The sequence below is a fragment of the Macrobrachium rosenbergii genome, unplaced genomic scaffold (assembly GCF_040412425.1).
Source record: "Macrobrachium rosenbergii isolate ZJJX-2024 unplaced genomic scaffold, ASM4041242v1 60, whole genome shotgun sequence".
Classification (NCBI taxonomy): Eukaryota; Metazoa; Arthropoda; class Malacostraca; order Decapoda; family Palaemonidae; genus Macrobrachium; species Macrobrachium rosenbergii.
In genome coordinates this window covers 562,586-581,631 of record NW_027100732.1, presented here as the reverse complement: position 1 = coordinate 581,631, position 19,046 = coordinate 562,586, and the positions used below count along the sequence as shown (strand labels likewise).

The 19,046-nt window shown below is 45.4% G+C and overlaps 1 protein-coding gene across 3 annotated transcripts; it reads left to right on the top strand.

The window, feature by feature from the left end:
* Positions 1-1,196: 1,196 nt before the first annotated feature.
* LOC136838298 (uncharacterized) lies at positions 1,197-17,429 on the top strand. 3 transcript variants are annotated; one of them, XR_010852926.1, is made up of 17 exons: positions 1,199-1,316; positions 3,688-3,843; positions 3,978-4,123; positions 5,011-5,124; positions 5,274-5,364; positions 5,449-5,600; positions 6,172-6,297; positions 6,677-6,755; positions 6,883-7,028; positions 7,163-7,288; positions 7,896-8,004; positions 8,335-8,529; positions 8,931-9,130; positions 9,291-9,440; positions 9,710-9,997; positions 13,246-13,577; positions 13,642-17,429. XR_010852926.1 is itself a non-coding variant. In XM_067103176.1 (16 exons), the coding sequence occupies exons 2-16, from the start codon at positions 3,734-3,736 to the stop codon at positions 13,440-13,442; spliced, it is 2,229 nt and encodes a 742-aa protein (XP_066959277.1). In that variant the 5' UTR covers positions 1,197-1,316; positions 3,688-3,733; the 3' UTR covers positions 13,443-17,429. The 3 variants fall into 3 exon arrangements, 2 of the variants coding, with proteins under 2 accessions (XP_066959277.1, XP_066959278.1); XM_067103176.1 differs by having other exon boundaries at positions 1,197-1,316; positions 13,246-17,429; XM_067103177.1 differs by having other exon boundaries at positions 1,216-1,349; positions 13,246-17,221.
* Positions 17,430-19,046: the final 1,617 nt, after the last annotated feature.

Here is a 19,046-nt window from a genome sequence, read left to right as displayed (position 1 = left end):
GATAAATTAATGTATTGTGAATAAAATGTCATATTTTAGGCAGAGGCATTTTACACGTCCCTTAAAATGCCCTAAAATGCTTAAAGTACGAGGATGCGATGTACGATAATTCAAAGACGCCCGAGAGACATTCATCTTTTTAATATAAAATACGATAAAAAATGATTCATTATATATAAAAACATCGTATTTTATACACGAATATTTTATATGACCTTTAGAATACGTGAAATACCTTAAAATACCCTAAAATATAAAAAATATAAATATACAACTCTTAAAATACCCTAAAATACACTAAAGAGAAATTCCTTATTTTTTCGTCTCTTAATAAAAAAAGATTTTATGATATAAAAAGCAACGTATATTATACGTAAATATATATTAAAAACCCTTAAAACACCCAAAAATATATCCAAAAAACAGCGCACTTATGCATGAATATATTATTTAATCCTTAAAATACCCTAAAACGCCCTAAAATATCCCCAAAAATATATAAAAAACACGAGAGAAATTTGGTAATTTTTGTCTATTAGACAACAAAAAACTATTTTGTGATATAAAGAACAACGTATTTTGTGCGTATATATATTATATAACCCTTAAAATACCCTAAAACACCCTAAAATATCCCCAAAAATATATATAAAAAACGAGAAATCGACAACATCCAAGAGAAATTCCTTATTTTTTCGTATTTTAAACAATAAAAAAGACTTTTTATATATAAAAACAACTCAATCTATCCTTAGATATATCATACAACCCTTAAAATACCCCAAAATACCCTAAAATACCCCAAAAAACACACCCACAAAACACGAGAACTCGACAACACCCAAGAGAAATTCCTTATTTTTTCGTCTTTTAAACGATAAAAAACGATTATATAATGAAAATAACAACTCATTATATACTTAAATACAATATGAAACCCTTAAAATCCCATAAAATACCCTAAAACACCCTAAAATACCCCAAAAAACACACACACAAAACACGACAACTCAACACCACCCAAGAGAAATTCCTTATTTTTTCGCCTTTTAAACGATAAAAAAAGATTTTATATACATAAAAACAACTCAATCTATCCTTAAAAACATTATAAAACCCCTAAAACACCCCAAAACCCCCAAAAAACCCCCAAAACCCCCCTAAAACACGACACCTCCCAAGAAGGAAACGTACGATAACCCCAACCTCCCGAGAAGGACGGTTTGTTTACATCCGACATCGCGGCCTCACTTTCGCCTCTTATTTCCGTCAATATTTCGTCTGTTTTGGCCCGTTTTGGCCCCCGCGAGTGTCCGGTGGGTCCCCTGGGGCATCTCCGTCCCTTTCGCGTGGGTATTTGGCGGGTATTTCGGGTATTTTAGCCGGGATTCGAGGTTAAATGTGCGCCTTAGGGGGGGGAGCTTGGGAGACGTCGGCCATGGGGCGTCTTTTGTCTTAGGGGCATTTTGGGGCATTTTGGGGCATTTAGGGTATTTAGGGCTCCCTATGGGCATAGGGTACGTATTAAGCTACTCTGGGGTACCCTAGGCTAGGTAGGTTGGTCCTTGGCTGCGTCTTTTGTCTTACGGGTATTTTGTGGGTATTCGTACCCATAAAATACCCATGTTGGGTATTTATGGGCACAGGTTCAATATTAAGCCAGTCTGGGGTACCCTAGGCTAGGTCGTCTAGCCTAGGGTGGGCTGGGCCGCTTGCTTTATGTTAGGGGTTTTTATGGGCATTTTGGGGTATAGATGCCCATAAAATGCCCATTTAGGGTATTTATGACTCTATAGGTGATTTGATCTATTCCGAAGCTAGTTTGGGCTACCCTAGGCCAGGTCGCCTAGCCTAGGGTAGGCCGGGCTGCATCTTCTACTAAAGGGGCATTTTGGGGTATAGATGCCCATAAAATGCCCATTCAGGGTATTTATGACTCTATAAATGATTAGATCTATTCTGAAGCTAGTTTGGGCTACCCTAGGGTAGGCCGGGCTGCGTCTCTTACCGTAGGGGTTTTCGCGGTCATTTTGGGGGTATCTCTGCCCGTAGAAATGCCCGCATAGGGTATACATGACTCTTTACAACGTTCCGGGCCAACTACGCCCTGCAATCATTCCCGGGGTTACGACAGAAGAGAGATTCCGATCGTTCTAATTAATGGAAGATATAAATCTCAACGTTCGCGGCCTCACGCATTCGCGGGTTCCTCTCTGGAACGCATCATCTAGCCAGCATTCGCGGAAAGTTCGCCGGTTCGCGGTATTTTCCACTGCGAAATATTCACTGATTGCTGCATCTTCATATAATTTTAGAGGGGTTTTCAGCATTCGCGGATTTGACCCGTTCGCGGGGGGGGGGTGGGTGTGGGGACGCACTGTATGCTTATGTTGGTCCGTCGCGAGATATCCAGTCGGTTTGAGTGACTTCGAAAGCGGGCGTTCCGGGATCGGAAGATGGTTCGTGGTGACTCGCCGAGAGACTTGACAAATAACGCAACATCAACGTAATAAATCAATAAATATACAAATCAAACAAACGAGCGTGAAAACGAGCGTGAAAACGAGCGCGAAAACGAGCGCGAAAACGAGCGTGAAAACGAGCGCGAAAACGAGCGTGAAAACGAGCGTGAAAACGAGCGCGAAAACGAGCGCGAAAACGAGCGTGAAAACGAGCGAGAAAGAAGCGAGAAACTAACAAACAAACGACCAGGGTGGTCGCGAAAGAAACCGAAATGCCATTCTCGATAACTGGCGACTCCCAGCCGTGTAAGTATTCGACGGACCGGAGAGCGACCGAAAAAACGGCACCCGTTACGGGGGGAAACGCGGCCTCTTGGTCGTCGAGTAATAGAACTTGGAAGAAACTTTCCTTTTCGAACTTGAAGGAAACTTTCTCTTTCGAACTTGACAGAAACTTTCCTTTTCGAACTTGAAAGAAACTTTCCTTTTCGAACTTGAAAGAAACTTCCTTTTTCGAACTTGGAAGAAACTTCCTTTTTCGAACTTGGAAGAAACTTTCCTTTTCGAACTTGAAAGAAACTTTCTTTTTCGAACTTGGAAGAAACTTTCTTTTTCGAACTTGAAAGAAACTTTCTTTTTCGTCTCGTGACGAATCAGGAACGTCTCATTTGGGGGTCTGACCATGTCGGAAATCGTCTTACCCCAAAGCATCGTAATTATAGCGGGAATTAATAACCAGGTTGCCTAGCCTAGGGTACTCTGGGCCAGTCTTTTATTTTAGGAGTATTTTGGGGTATTTGTGCCCATAGAAATGCCCATGTTGGGTATTTATGACTCTCTAGATGATTAGATCTATTCTGAAGCTAGTTTGGGCTACCCTAGGGTAGGCTGGGCTGGTCTTTTATTTTAGGGTATTTTGGGGTATTTGTGCCCATTTAGGGTATTTAGGGCCTTCTAGCCTAGGGTAGGACAGGCTGAGTCTTTTATTTTAGGGGTTTTTATGGGCATTTTGTGGCATTTATGCTCAAGAAATGCCCATGTAGGGTATTTAGGGCCTTCCACGGGCATAGGTTAGATCTGAAGTTAGCCTTGGGTACCCAAGTCTAGGGTAGGCTAGGTAGGGGTATTTTGGGGCATTTGTGCCCGCAGAAATGCCCATGCAGGATATTTATGACTAGATACTACTACTAAAATCATCGCCTGACGCCTCTCCCTTCCGTTCCAGATCGAACCCGTGCGTTGACCCTGTCGCTCGACACGCCACCGCAAAGATGCCGAGGAACTGGGACGACGAGAACGAGGACAGCTACCACGAGGAGGACGACAACGGCAGCCAGGGCAGCCGCAGCCGCAGCCGGTCGCCCGTCAGGAGCCGAGACGGGTGAGGAGGGGGAGGAGGAGGAGGAGACTCGGTACACGTTTTGAAATGGTTTGGTCATGTGGAGAAATAGGAAAACCCCTTTCTCTCTCTCTCTCTCACTCTCTCTCTCTCTCTCTCTCTCTCTCTCTTTGCAGCAATGGCATCATCACGGGGACGAAGGCGCGCGACATCTGCAACGACCCGGACACCATCGAGGCCCGCATCTGCGTCATGGGGTTGAACCAGTCGGTGGACAAGGAGATGATCGAGGAGTACTTCACCCAGTTCGGGAAGGTCGTCGGTGAGTTGGCCCCCCCCCGGGGGGGGGCGATTTCCCCCCCTTTCCCTCTCCCTTTCTCTCTCCCTTTCTCTCTCCCTTTCTCTCTCCCTTTCTCTCCCTTTCTCTCCCTTTCCCTCCCTTTCTCTCCCTTTCCCTCCCTTTCTCTCCCTTTCCCTCCCTTTCCCTCCCTTTCCCTCCCTTTCCCTCCCTTTCTCTCCCTTTCCCTCCCTTTCCCTCCCTTTCCCTCCCTTTCCCTCCCTTTCCCTCCCTTTCCCTCCCTTTCTCTCCCTATGTAACTACACAGCTTGACCGCGGCGGTTCCAGATGCTGTTTTAGCGTGGGTAACTAGACCCCCGCCCCCCCCCCCTGCCGGGGACGAACGGGCACGACGTGCTGGAGGGCCCAATTCGTCTCCGCTGCGGCGTCGGCGCATTTGGCCCCCCCCCCTCGAAGTTCTTTCTCTTCCGCGGGAGGACCAAACTTCTGCCTCGCCCGAGCTCTCGAATCTGCAATGGGCCCGGCCAACGAAGAAGCCGCCCTCCAGACCTGCCCCTCGCACGTGAGGTTCCGGCCGTCCGCGTCCCCGCGGGAGCCGGGGTCCTCCAGTTTTCCGTGCGGACCACCGAGCGTCGGTGTTCAGAAGTCCCAGACCCTCGGGCACGGGCGATGGATGCCGCGCTCCAGGACCGGTCGGACCTAGATGTCCCCGCCATCCCCTTCCCGCGAGTAGTGGGCGGGGTCCAGTTACCCGCGCTAGAGCAGCAGCGCGTTAAGGCGGACGTCGGATTTGGAACCGCCGCGGCAGTCACTTGGGGACGTCCTCTTTCCCGCGAGGGTCCCTGAAGGCTTTGATCCTCTCTCCTTTCCCTTCTGTTCTCTATAAGTCGAATCTCTCTCTTCCGTTCCAGCGATATTCGTCCTGAGGAACAAGCGGAACGCCTTCGTCCAGTTCGAGGACGAGGAGGACGCCAAGGAGTGCCTGAACGCCGGCGACACGGCGCAGATCGGGGACGTCGACGCCAGTGAGTACCTCCCGTTCTCTCCTCGTTTCCAGACCGTCTCGGTCTCCGTGAGATATGTGGCTATTTAAAAAAAAAAAAAATCCCGTTTTCTACCTCCTCGGTAGACGGGGTGGACTCCGCTAAAGCCGAGGACTTGTCGTCTCTTGCAGTGGTGAAGCCGGCGAAGCAGGGGGCGGGCGACGCCAACAAGCAGCAGAATTCGCAGCAGCAGCAGCAGCAGCAGCAGCAGAAGAAGAACCAGTGAGTTGGCCCCTTTTACCGTACCTCCTTTCGTATTCTCTCCCTTCCGCCTTGCGGGACCTTACGACGCGCTTTCTCCCGCAGGAACAAGGGGAACCGCAACCGGGGCGGGAAGAAGAACGTCGACTTCAACGACCCCAAGACGGCCGACGCCAGGGTCTTCGTCGACCCGGTCAACGGGGCCATCACCAAGACCGACATTCAGGACTCCATGGAGAAGTTCGGCATGGTGCTGGGTGAGTCTCTCTCTCTCTCTCTCTCTCTCTCTCTCTCTCTCTCTCTCTGATACCAAAGGGGTATTTCATCTCTCTCTCTCTCTCTCTCTCTCTCTCTCTCTCTCTCTGATACCAAAGGGGTATTTCATCTCTCTCTCTCTCTCTCTCTCTCTCTCTCTCTCTCTGATACCAAAGGGGTATTTCATCTCTCTCTCTCTCTCTCTCTCTCTCTCTCTCTCTCTCTCTCTCTGATACCAAAGGGGTATTTCATCTCTCTCTCTCTCTCTCTCTCTGATACCAAAGGGTATTTCATCTCTCTCTCTCTCTCTCTCTCTCTCTCTCTCTGATACCAAAGGGGTATTTCATCTCTCTCTCTCTCTCTCTCTCTCTCTCTGATACCAAAGGGGTATTTCATCTCTCTCTCTCTCTCTCTCTCTGATACCAAAGGGGTATTTCATCTCTCTCTCTCTCTCTCTCTCTCTCTCTCTCTGATACCAAAGGGGTATTTCATCTCTCTCTCTCTCTCTCTCTCTCTCTGATACCAAAGGGGTATTTCATCTCTCTCTCCCTCTCTCTCTCTCTCCCCCGACAGGCGTCCAGATCCAGTCCCGGAAGGACAAGAACATGCCCCGTTACGCCTTCGTCCAGTTCCGGGACAACAACAGCGCCCGGAATTGCATCCGGCGGAAGAACATGAGCATCAAGGGGTACAACCTCAGTGAGTAATTGGTTTTAACCAGTCGGTTGCTGTGAAAATGTAACAGTTTAGCCAGTCAGTTGTTGTGAAAATGTAACAGTTTAGCCAGTCAGTTGCTGTAAAAATGTAACAGTTTAGCCAGTCAGTTGCTTTAAAAATGCCACAGTTTAGCCAGTCAGTTGCTTTAAAAATGCCACAGTTTAGCCAGTCAGTTGCTGTGAAAATGTAACAGTTTAGCCAGTCAGTTGCTGTGAAAATGTCACAATTTAACCAGTCGATTGCTGCAAAAACACACTTTATCTTTCGAAGTTTAACACCTTTCACTTTCCACTCTGAATGACCTCAGGATCATAGGTCCCAGCACCTGGCCTTCTCTATTCGACTCCGTCTTCTTTTCCAGTGGTCCGTTCCGTCACCTCCAGCAGCAACAAGTCCGACGACCAGCAGCGAATGGGCGGAATGGGGAACGTCAACCGAAAGTGAGTTTTGTTCGGGGTGGCTGGGAAATGTGGGGAGAATGGGAGAAAGGCGACCGGCGGTCGCTATATAAATCCCCTAAAAATGTCATAACCGCTCTCTTTTTTTCCTCCTCCGCTCCCGACGCAGCCGCAACACCAGCCTGCTCTCGTCCGAGTCCACCACGACGGACCCCACGACCGCCCGGGCCAGGGTCTACGTGGGGAACATCAGGGGCGACTCCATCTCGAAGGAGGACCTGAGGACCTTCTTCTCCAGCTTCGGAATAGTCACGAGTAGGCCCCCTCCCCGCACCCCTCACTTCCCTCAGTGTTTGAACCACATGAAAAAGTAGCGGTTTTCCTCAGTATTTTGAACGTAAAAGTAGCGGTTCTCCTCAGTAACAGTAACACTTCCTTCCTCCCCGCAGGCGTCAGCCTCCACAAGAAGAAGGACGGCAAGAAGGGCTTCGCCTTCATCCAGTTCAGCGACGAGGAGGGGGCCCAGAATTCCCTCCTGGTGGGGAAGAACGTCTTCCTGCACGGCCAGCAGTTGGGTGAGTCCCGTTCTGGGGCCTTTTTGTCCAGTTCTGACTTTTTTTTTGGCAAGTTCTGACGCTTTTTGTCCAAAATTCCGACCATTTTTGTCCAATTCCGACCTTTTTGTCCAATTCCGATCCTTTTTGTCCAATAATTCCGACCCTTTTTGTCCAACAATTCCGACCCTTTTGCCCAACAATTCAGATCCTTTTTGTCCAACAATTCCGACCCCTTTTGTCCAATAATTCCGACCCCTTTTGCCCAACAATTCAGATCCTTTTTGTCCAACAATTCTGACCCTTTTTGTCCAATAATTCCGACCCTTTTTGTCCAACAATTCCGACCCTTTTTGCCCAACAATTCCGACCCTTTTGCCCAACAATTCAGATCCTTTTTGCCCAACAATTCCGATCCTTTTTGTCCAACAATTCCAACCCCTTTCTATCCAATTCCGTCTGGCAAAACTTGACAGAGCCTCCTCCACTGTACTTTATATTCCAGCTCTGACCCTTTTGCCCAATTCCGACCCTCTCTGTCGTCAGCTTCCGACCCTTTCATGTCGTCAGCTTCCGACGGGATTTTACCGAACTTCCCCGACTATATTGCACCTTCCAACTCCGACAGAAATCGGCCCCGTGAAGTCCGAACAGGCGAACAGCGTCAACACCTCGGCCCTCGGGGGAGGGGGCGGCAGCAACATCAGCCCTTGGGATATGCAGCGGCCTTTCGATAAGTGAGTCTTCTTCCCTTTGTCGTTCTCTCTCTCTCTCTCTCTCTCTCTCTCTCTCTCTCTCTCTCTCTCTCTCTCTCTCTCTCTCTCTCTCTCTCTCTTTCTTCTGTTGGTCCCGCTTTCTCTCCCTCTCTATTTTTCCTCTCTCCATATCTCTCCCTATTCCTCTTTCTGTTTTTGCTCTCTCTCTCTCTCTCTCTCTCTCTCTCTCTCTCTCTCTCTCTCTCTCTCTCTCTCTCTCTCTCTCTCTCTCTCTCTCAGAAATATCAGAGCGCAAAATCACTAACATCGTCTCTTTTTCTCTCCCTCTCTCTCTCTCTCTCTCTCGCACAGCAATTCAGGCAACACCTTAGGGCTAAACAGCCTCATGAACATGAACTCGCCCTCCTTCAACACCGCCGCCGCCGCTGCCGGCCTGGGCATGGGGCAGATGTCGTCGATGTCCCTGTCGCAGGGTCTCGGGGGCATGAATCTCGACCCCAACCGACCCAACGACGCGGAGATCGTGGTGGCCAGCGTCGCCCAGAGGTGAGTTTTCGGGGGCGTGAGGCCTCCGCTTTCGTCAGTTGATTCAGGTCCCCGTTTTCATCGATTAATTCAGGTCCCCATTTTCATCAGTTCGGTTAATTCAGGTCCTAACTTTCAATTCAATTAATTCAGGTCCCCATTTTCGTCAATTGATTCAGGTCCCTGTTTGTGTCAATTGATTCAGGTCCCCGTTTTCGTCAATTAGCTCAGGTCCCCGTTTTCAATTGATTCAGGTCCCCATTTTCATCAGTTGATTCAGGTCTCCGCTTTCATCAATTAATTTGAGTCTGTCTCGTGAGAACGTGACCCAAGTTTGTCATCATCTTTCTCTCTCTCTCGCCTCGATCCCTTCTTTACCGTTCCTTTCTCTCTCTCTCCCTCTCCCTCCCTCCCTCCCGCAGGAGCTACGCGGAGTTCGTCGAGTCGCAGCTGCTCTCCATGAACCTGAAGGTGGACATGATCTTCCCTCCGCCCGGCATCTCCACGACGAAGATCATAATGGACCTGATCAAGAGAAAGTGCCTCTTCGCCATCATGATCACGGACGAGAACGAGATGAGGCGTTCCGTCACCCTCCACGTCCTCCAGGGACCGTTGCAAGGTGGGGTTGCGAGTGAGGTGCTCTCTCTCTCTCTCTCTCTCTCTCTCTCTCTCTCTCTCTCTCTCTCTCTCTCTCTCGTTCGTTCGTTTAGACGTTACTCTGTCAATACTCGAAGTCGTTTTCTGGCGAACTTCTAAAACGTTTTTTGTATGATTTCCAGCCCACTGCAACATTCCCATCTCCAACGCCCTCCGCCTGATCGAGGAGAACTTCACCGAGTACATCCAGACGATGCGGAGACCAATGATGGGCGGGGGAGGTAGCGGAGGAGGAGGAGGAGGAGGAGGCGGAGTGATGAATATGGGGCAAGGTAAGGGTGTCGAGAGACTGAGCGAGTTTGCTTTAAAACTGAGGTCCCCGTATGTCTCCTCTCTCTGTGACTTCTCAAGTCTCCGAACGGGACTTCCTAGTCCTGCTTCCTCTGTGTAGATTCTCCCAGTTCCATAGCATGTCCAGACCATCCCTCAGGTCTCTCAGACCTCCGTCGTCAGCTTCCAGCGGCGAATCTTGAGCATAATGATGAACAAATTGATCTCCGATTTCGAAATGTCATTTTGAAAGTGAGCCTTCGATTTTCAGGAATGCTCGGCAACACCAACTTCGGCGGGAACAACCTCAACAGCTCGGCCGCCGGCCTCTTCGGCTCTCCGCCCTCCAACTTCGGCGACAACAGAGGAGGCGGCGGCGGCGGAGGAGGAGGAGGAGGAGGAGGAGGCGGAGGCGGCGGAGGAATGCAGAACCGCGGGAACACAGGGAATGGTCTCCTGGGCCCCGTGCCCAACGACGGGAACGGCCTGATGGGGGCTGCCCCCACGATGGGTGGGCAGGGCGGAGACATGAGCGGAATGTACTCCCTCGTGCTAGACAGTAAGTTCCTCTTGGAGGAGTTGGAGCCGTTTTCCCGACCGGCTTCGAGATGGGGCTGAACTGGCCTTACCGTATCTCTCTCTCTCTCTCTCTCTCTCTCTCTCTCTCTCTCTCTCTCTCTCTCTCTCTCTCTCTGCAACTGTAGGTCCTCGTACGTCGCCGCCTTTATTTCCCGCTCCTTATCTTGCTGTCCAGCCTCTCCAACTCCCTCTGTTCGTCAGGCCCTGACGGAAACTTGATGCTCAACTTGTTCTCCCAAGTGTTTTTCAGGTGTAAGTAAGTGCAGTAAGTGTAATCATGTTCCTGTATGTCCCTAAAGTTGTGCGTCTGCCTCCCACGGAATTTAATCTTACGTTGAAGGACGCGACGGCCGTTTATTTTCAGGTTTCGATACAAGTCCGTGCATATCTTCAGCCCCTAACTGCTACGACCCCTTTCATTCCTTTTACTTAACCTCCGTTCATATTCTCTTTCTTCCATCTTCCTCTCCTCAACCCTCGCCTAACATCGTGCGACCCAGGTAGCGGAATTGGCTCCGGGGTAAACTCGCAGGTAGATTCTTCCGAGAGTCGTTTTGTCGTGTGTCCAAAGCGGTACGGTTTTCCTTCGACGTTTGCGGCTGAACGCCTCGGCTTGTCGTCTGCGTCTGTCGTAAATTCCTCGGTGAACGGAATCGCACGGGGCTGTCTTAATCCCTCCTCAATATTTCCTGCAGTTTTTCATTCAATCGCAAGCGTTCGTCGCTGTGTGAAAGCCGATTTATCCGCTGCGAAAACTCCCCCTCGATCACCGTAGGCATTAGAACCCCCATTTGGGGTTCTTGTTCATCACAAACGTGTTACGCTCGAGACTCAAATCGTCCCTGTAACTTTCCAGGTTAAGAGATGAATCATAGTACCAATGGCTTACTGAAGTTGCACCTCATATATGCAATCTGATTTTGAATTCTTATCTTAATTAGTCTTTATAACGACATTGGAGGCGACATTAATGTATTCTCTGCGTCGAATTGGGCCGTCACTTCCACGTGTAAGGTTAGAATCGTGACGTCGATCGTGTTTATGTCGCGTACTTTATTTATGGGCCCCGTACGTTTTCTTTTCAGGAGAATGCCAAGTGTTCAACTAAGTCTAGAAATCTAGACTTTCCCGCTGTAGGTTTGAAGGTGATATAATGAAGCCTTCGAGGCTTATAAAAGTCTTTTTTCAAAAAGTCAGGTTAATGGCGTCGCACTGTGGTGGTTTCGCTGATAACACCGGGGTCATTTTGTATTATGAAAAGGTCTAAGATGATTATAAACATTATTTAGAAACTTTAAATGACTTTTTCCATTTCAGGATTTGTAATGTACAGGCTGTATTTACTTTCAGGATGTCAAATATGTATTTGAGACGTAATCCCTCTTGTGACACACTCAATCTTACGTAATCCCTCTTGTGACACACTCAATCTTTTGCAAATTTCTCTTGATTCAAGAGTCAGTTTTATCCAGGTTTCAGGATTAGTCGTGATTTCGTACCTTTTGGAGAAATTAAAATATCGTCTCTTTAACTCACACGAGGAGGATTTTTCCACAAGCGTTTCCGAGAGAAATTTCCTCTCGATTTTACGAGAGGTGAAGATACGACGACCTTTTTTATGACGTCTGGTCCTAAAAGGTCACGTCCCAGGCTGACCTCACATGTAACGTTCCTGCCGTTTATCATTGAGGAGATAGGAATGGAAAGCTGTTTATATAAAGCCTTTGGGGAATTGCTTGCCCAGGGTACATTCAGTCTTCGACGCTTGAAGACAGTGCTTACCACATAAGACTGTGTCGGACGGGCAGTGCCTTCTTAGTCCGTCTGTAATCAGTTTTCAATTTGGATATTTCTCCGTCGTGTATTTTAAAAGAGACGTTTCTCAGAATCTTCCTGGGAATTCCGAAAGCTCGGATCTTTCGTAGATCGTGACCCCCCAAGGAAGGGTTTTCAGGGGTCGTTATGTGTACGATATTTACAGTTTTTTCACTCAGTATTTCCAGTCACATTATAGTTATAGACCACAGATAGTCCCAACGAGCTTTGTACTAAACACACCAGGTTCAAACCCTTTTTGTGGGTGTCACAATCTTGGAAAGATCCTGAAAGCAGTCGTATTGTTAAATTTTTCCTTTTTTTTATTGAAGTTTTGAACGTTCGGACAATTCGTGAAATTTATTTCGTTGTTTTTGCAATTTTTTTTGTGAGTGATGTGACTCCGGACAAACCCTTTTTGGCAGATTTTAGCGGATAAATTTAGGTGCTTTTTGCGGACGCTGCTCACGAATTCTCTAGTCGAGCTTTCGTTTCCATTGGCTACGTATCGTAAGCTAAACCTTTTCGCTATGTACAGTTTAATAGACAGGTTTGTGAAAGGGTATTCTTGTCTAAGAATTGAGTAGACCATGTTTTAAATTTATGTTCTTGTCTCAGAATTGATTTGACAGCTTTCTGAAAGGGTATTCTTGTCTAAGAACTGAATAGACAGGTTTGTGAAAGGGTATTCTTGTCTAAGAATTGAGTAGATCATGTTTTAAATTTATATTCTTGTCTCAGAATTGATTAGACAGCTTTCTGAAAGGGTATTCTTGCCTGAGAGTTTAATAGACCATTTTTTTATTTATATTCTTGTCTAAGACTTCAATAGACAACTTTGAGAAAGTGTATTCTTGCCTGAGAATTGAATATACCATTTTTTAATTTATATTCTTGTCTAAGAATTAAATAGACAGTTTTCTGAAAGGGTATTTTTGCCTGAGAATTTAATATACCACTTTTTTCATTTATATTCTTGTCTAAGAATTCAATATACCATTTTTTAAAATGTATATTCTTGTCTAAGACTTCAATAGACAGCTTTGTGAAAGTGTATTCTTGCCTGAGAATTGAATAGACCATTTTTTTAACTTATATTCTTGCCTAAGACGTGAACTTTGGATGTTCAATTCTCGTCTTAAGAATTTTTGACCTTTTTTGTCCTAAACCTGTTTTGCTTTCAGCTCGCAGACGTCTGCTTGCTTGCAGAGAAGCTGAGAGATTTAAACGCTTTGGGGTTTTGACCTCGTCTTTTCATTTTGTGTAAACTCTTGTATATAATTTTAACTTGATTTTAAACCGTGTCGAGAGTCATTTTTAGTCCCCAAGATGATGCTAGACCGATTCTATTAATTCTAACCCTCCTCGTCTCTCTCTCTCTCTCTCTCTCTGCCTCTCCACCATCTCCTGCAGGCGTGAAGATGGCCAGGGAACTCAGGAACATCAAGGGGGAGGTGGACGTCAAGGAAATCATGCAGGGGCGAGAGTTCCAGGAACGAGTGGCCGCTCTGAAGGCGAAGGCGAACGCCGTCAAGCAGACGATGATGGGCAGCGGAGGTGGAGGAGGAGGCGGAGGCGGAGGCGGAGGCCCCAGAACAGGCTTCTTCTAGACTCGTGTTCGTCCCTCCGAAGAAGTCTCCTTTCATATGCGGGTGGGAGGGCTGCTGGCGTCGCATGGCGTTGTGGGCTTTAGGAATGTTTCTGACTTCTTCCTCTTCAGGGGACATAACTGAGGTCTAGGAGAAGCAGCCTTTTCTAGGGGCTTCTCCTTCTAGACCTGTTCGTCCCCCTGAAGTCTCCTTTTGCTAGGAGAAGCCCCTTTTTGTAGGGGCTTCTCCTAGACGTGTGGTTTTGGCCCTCTGAAGAAGCCACATTCATTCTTATGCCCACAATGCCCAAGCCTCCCTCCCCACCCACACTTATTTGTGTGGGGGGGTTCAGAGACAGAGAGCCGCACTTCATTACGCTTTGCGCTTTTCCCCCGGGAGATGGGGACTGTGGCGGCTCTCTTCAATTTCCTCCTGCGCCCCAAAGGGGGGCGTTATCGCTTTTAAGGTCGCCTGCAAGGAGGCCCTTCCAACCTCCCGACTGAGAAAGTGCCGTCAAGGGACTTACGAAAACCTCGAACCTCTTTTCAGTGTTCACTTTCGTGCTTCACTTGTGGACTGGAAACATTATCATCACTATAATTTACATCTCTTGCAGTGCGAGTGTCAGTGTACGAAGGGTATTAATGTGGAGGGTTTGACAATTACTGTTACTTTTCTTTGTGCAGGAGCCTTATTTTTGTTTTGCTATTGATAGCACTAACTTTACCTTTTGTCAAATTTGGCATAAACAGTCTGTGTAACTTTCATTTCATTGGTATATTTGTCAATGTAAGTCATTATCATTTCCAGCCAGAGTTTGAGCGGCTAAGTGCAAATAAGTCTTGCGTAGTTAAATGACCTCTTGCTTCTGACCCGATGCCAAATTGTGCCGCTGAGGATGACAATTTAGTTTATATAATTTGAAGAGGCCTTTTCGAAGTAGAGATTTTAGCCAGGTAGAATGAAGGCTTAGGAAAGGTTAGATTTTAAAACTCTAAATATTTATAAGTCACGAGAGGGCCAGTAGTTATTGCTAAACAGACCCGACACTCGGGACGAGAATTGATCTCAATGATTTTAGTTCGTGACGTAACCCGGAACATTTTCTGCCTTCGTGAATTGTTGATTAATATTTGTATGTAACTAATTACTTTATATAATTACTGGTCACATAAATCATAATGATTCAATTTGCCATCCAGTTTATCCTGTTATACATTCAGAAACAGAGATTACCAAACAATGCCTTCTTCTGAATAGATCAGGAACCTTGAATTCCTTTTTTGCTTTCTCAGCGGACGATTCAGGCCCGAGCCCTAAGCCTTTATGTGACGGGGAATGTCATGCAATGACCCCAGAGATATTCTTATTTGCATTTAGTTGGCCATGTTGGACTTTTCTGTGTTAGTCACAGTTTATGAGAATTACGATTTTGTTCGGCCCGATTCAACCCTTGTCCGGAATGCTGACGTGTTTAGGGGACTTGACGACAAAGTTCTTAGTACTGCTATAATTAACTTTTATGTTAAATCTTACAGACATATCGCAGACTTTCTGTAATAAAAGAAACCTTAAGGTTTGGTTTCCTGATCTAAAACCTCTTTGTGGGTTTGTTCAAAATTGTCATTGTAGTTTTATAAGTTTTTTTTTATTATTTCTTTGCGAGCAATTTCTTTATAGACTCTCTTATTTATTGACTGTAGAAGCATAAATAGCATTCATATATAGATCAAGCTTCAAGTAAACTGCAAAAATCAGTCATTTACTGAATGGACATGCTAATTTTTAACCTCGGGTACAACGATACTCGATAATTCACAAACATTCAGAGCAGAGGTCAGCTCACGTCTCGACCAGGTAGTTTTGCAGAGCTAAACGGTGCCGATTCAAAGCTCTCACACACCAGGACCCTAAACATGCCAGTCAGACAAGGCGAGAGGTTCGAATCGGGTCACTTGTTCTCGAGCCGAGGCTAACCTCGACCCGAGGTCGACTCAGATCACCCCTTTTTCTCGATGTTTTGTCAAGTGTGAAGAGATTAGGGCTCAATGATTCACCCACTTCAGATACTTGAAATCTGTATTTTATAAGTGTGTGTGTTTTTGAAACCCTGTTTGAGGCAGGAGGTCAATTATGGGGTTTTTTCTTCAGACTTATTTTAAAATTTGTAACCAATTTCTCTCGCTGGGTTTTTTTGTAAAGAGAGAGAGAGAGGGAGAGACCAACTCTCTCTTTAAACCTCTCTCGATCCCTGCTTATGCCATGTCCTTATCATGTCTCTGTTTGTATATATATAGAAATGACCAACAGCTGTCAGGCAGATTATTGTACTGCTATGGAGAGAGAGAGAGAGAGAGAGAGAGAGCGTACGCTTTGCGACTTTAGTCGTGGAAAAAGGAACGATTAGATTTTCCTCTGAATGTTTAACGCTGCTGTTTCCATGTTTTGAAATGGAGGATGTTATATTATAATTACTGTACGACTGATTGGTGGAAAGTGAGAGTCTGGGTGCTCCTTTTATGCCACGTTGGGCCGCGATCCTTTGCTGATGCCCTTGGCGGCTCGCGGCCTTCTTGGGCGACCTTACGAGTGGATAAAGTTGATGTTCATTTATATCTCTCTTTGACATTTTCGTCTTGCCCAAAGTGACATAAAAGGAGACGTTTTTATCAAAGTCACAGTTCAGAAATTATTGTAAATTAGTTTTCACAATTTTGCATTCGAGATGTTTTCCAATAAAGTCCAAAAATCGTTCAGTCGTTCAAATTTTCCAAGAATTCCGACAATTTCCATCAATCACTCGATTTCTGCCGAACCTTCGGCAGCTGCCATCTTTGTAGTAGTATACGGCCCTGTCTTGATTTTCGTGCCGAGACAGAGTCAGTCTCGCCATGGAGAGAGTTTTTTTATTATTATTTTTGTGTCCACATTTTTCCTGTGACTGTTTAAATGTTAACTTCCTCATTTGCAAATGACTTTTTATTCCTGTGAAATGTTTTTCAGCAGCAAATCAATTTTATGTCTTTCCGATGAATCTTTTGATCAGTAGGTTTTTTGAAGTGACGGGAATTGCCAAACGTAGGGTTTTCGAGGTTTTTGCCAACTATTTCAGGCTTTGGGGTCTAATTTTGCCAACTATTTCAGGCTTTGGGGTTAAATTTTGCCAACTATTTCAGGCTTGGGGTCAAATTTTGCCAACTATTTCAAACTTGGGGTCTAATTTTGCCAACTATTTCAGGCTTGGGGTTAAATTTTGCCAACTATTTCAGGCGTGGGGTCAAATTTTGCCAACTATTTCAGGCTTGGGGTCAAATTTTGCCAACTATTTCAGGCTTGGGGTCAAATTTTGCCAACTATTTCAGGCTTGGGGTTAAATTTTGCCAACTATTTCAGGCTTGGGGTCAAATTTTGCCAACTATTTCAGGCTTGGGGTCAAATTTTGCCAACTATTTCAGGCTTGGGGTCTAATTTTGCCAACTATTTCAGGCTTTGGGTCAAATTTTCCAACTGTTTCAGGCTTGCGGTTAAATTCTGCCAACTATATCAGGCTTGGGGCATAATTCAAAGCAGTTTTTAAATACCCCTGATTGTTCCTGGGTAAAGTTTTAGCTCTGCCAATCGCTTTAGGATAGTTTCTTATCCATAACTCTCTCTCTTTATTTATTGACACTATCTCTCTCAGTTTATAGTATCTTAAAACTTCATTCCTTTAATTGATTGGCAATTCCCGTCACTTTCTCACCCCAGAAGGGCCTCTCCTCTCTCTCAAGTGCCGACAGCTTTTGCCCACAGGGATTTATAGAAGGGATTCATAGGGATTTTCATCCCTTACAATAGTGAGTACTTTAGGGGATTGTCCCTTTTACTTAGAATTACATTGTATTGAGGACTTTTGTCACTTATATTTTCAAATTGGAAGACCCAGTTACTTGTGTGTGTCCAATTTTCTTATGATTATCATTATTATTATCATTATCATTATTATTATTATATGTCTATGTGAATGAAGGTGTCTTTTTATTCCCCTCCCAATTTTTTCGAAGTCTGGCGGAGACTCCAGGAGACGTTTAAACTCTCTTATTTGACTCCGATCTCTACTTCATGCCGTCTGTCGTGTGCGTCTTGGCCTCAAAGAGACGTCTGTTTATTGTCTCAGATAAACGACCTTAAAATACGGCGCTGGAACTTTCCAGCGAATTATACGGCATTCGCACTTTTTAATTTTATTTTCAAAGAGACTTCGGCAAAAGATTTATCGAGCTTTGAACTTTTCGTGTTGAGCCGATTGGCCCTGAGAAAGCTTCTTTTTTTTTTGTCATGCCTCTCTGCTGGTGCTCTCATATACTCTCCCAATAGAGAGAGAGAGAGAGAGAGAGAGTTTATGCCTTTGTCAGCAAGAAATTCATAGTAGCCTCTCATAATACCCAATGAGGAACCATTGGTACCTTAAAAGCCAAGCCATTATGATGATCCTACATGAGTATAACCCTTTAGTTTACAAGCTTTCCAGTCCTATGATCCGTTTCCTTCGAGTTGAAGGCATACGTCGGCATTTGATGTCCTTCCGTTCTTAAATGCTTTTTGTTTTTAGAGTACAGTGGACCCCCGCCTTTTCGCGTTTCCGATTTGTGGGTTTTTCTGTGGAAATGTTCACTAATTACTGTATTTTTATATCATTTTTGTGACTAAATGCACTTTTTTGTGATAAAGTAAAAAAATATTCAGGTATAAGTGTTTTTAGAGGGTTTTTTTGGTGTTTGAATTATCAAAATAGGCAGTTATAAGGGTTTTTGGAGGCTATCAAGTATTTGCGGAGTTTAGCTGTATGCATCCCCCGCAAGTACTGGGGTTCAGGTGGGATCTGGACTGAGGTGAGGTATTGTAACATTCTTACGCAGAGCGGAATGCCCGTGTTTGCCCGTATTTGAAGCAGGGCAAATCTTACGAATGAATACGGCATTCGAAGACAGCAATTGTCCACCAAAGTTGGCAATCCACGTTCCTATACGTCCCGTGTACCCTAAAGTTATGTTTGCGTCTCCGACGGAATTTGATCTTACGTTGAGGGATGTGAGGCCCATTGATTTTCAGGTTTCAGTCAAAATCTGTGCATAAGTTTTTTGCAAATGGAATAAACTGTATCAGTAATCATTGCTAATATCAACACGGCCATTTTGTGTCATGAATAGGTCCAAGATGATTATAAATATTAATTAGAAGCTGTTTAAATGACTTTTTCCATTTCAGGATTCCTAATATACAAACTGTACTTACTTTCAGGATGTCAAATACTATATTTGGGTCATAATCCTATTAAACACATTCTCAATTTATTACAAATTTCTCTTGATTCAAGAGTCAAACGTTTTATCCAGATTTATACCTTTTGGAGAAATTTAAATATCTTCTCTAATTATGAAGAGGTTTTTTCCACAAACATTTTCGTGAGATATTTCCTCTCGATGTTACCAGAGATAAAGAAACGTCGACCTTTTTTTTACGATCTCTGATCCTAAAAGGTCATGTCCCAGGCTGACCTCACGTTTAAACGTTCCTGCTGTTCCTCGTTGAGGAGATAGGAATTGAAAACTGTCGACAATTGGTCTTTTATTTGCATGTTTTTAT

What these genes read in the sequence shown, in the direction of transcription:
- LOC136838298 (XM_067103176.1), top strand. Translation starts at nt 3,734, where the DNA reads ATGCCGAGGAACTGGGACGACGAGAACGAGGACAGCTACCACGAGGAG. An exon ending in GATCGGGGACGTCGACGCCA is followed by an intron (nt 5,125 to 5,273) that starts GTGAGTACCTCC and finishes CGTCTCTTGCAG; the next exon opens with TGGTGAAGCCGGCGAAGCAG. An exon ending in CAGCAGCAGAAGAAGAACCA is followed by an intron (nt 5,365 to 5,448) that starts GTGAGTTGGCCC and finishes TTTCTCCCGCAG; the next exon opens with GAACAAGGGGAACCGCAACC.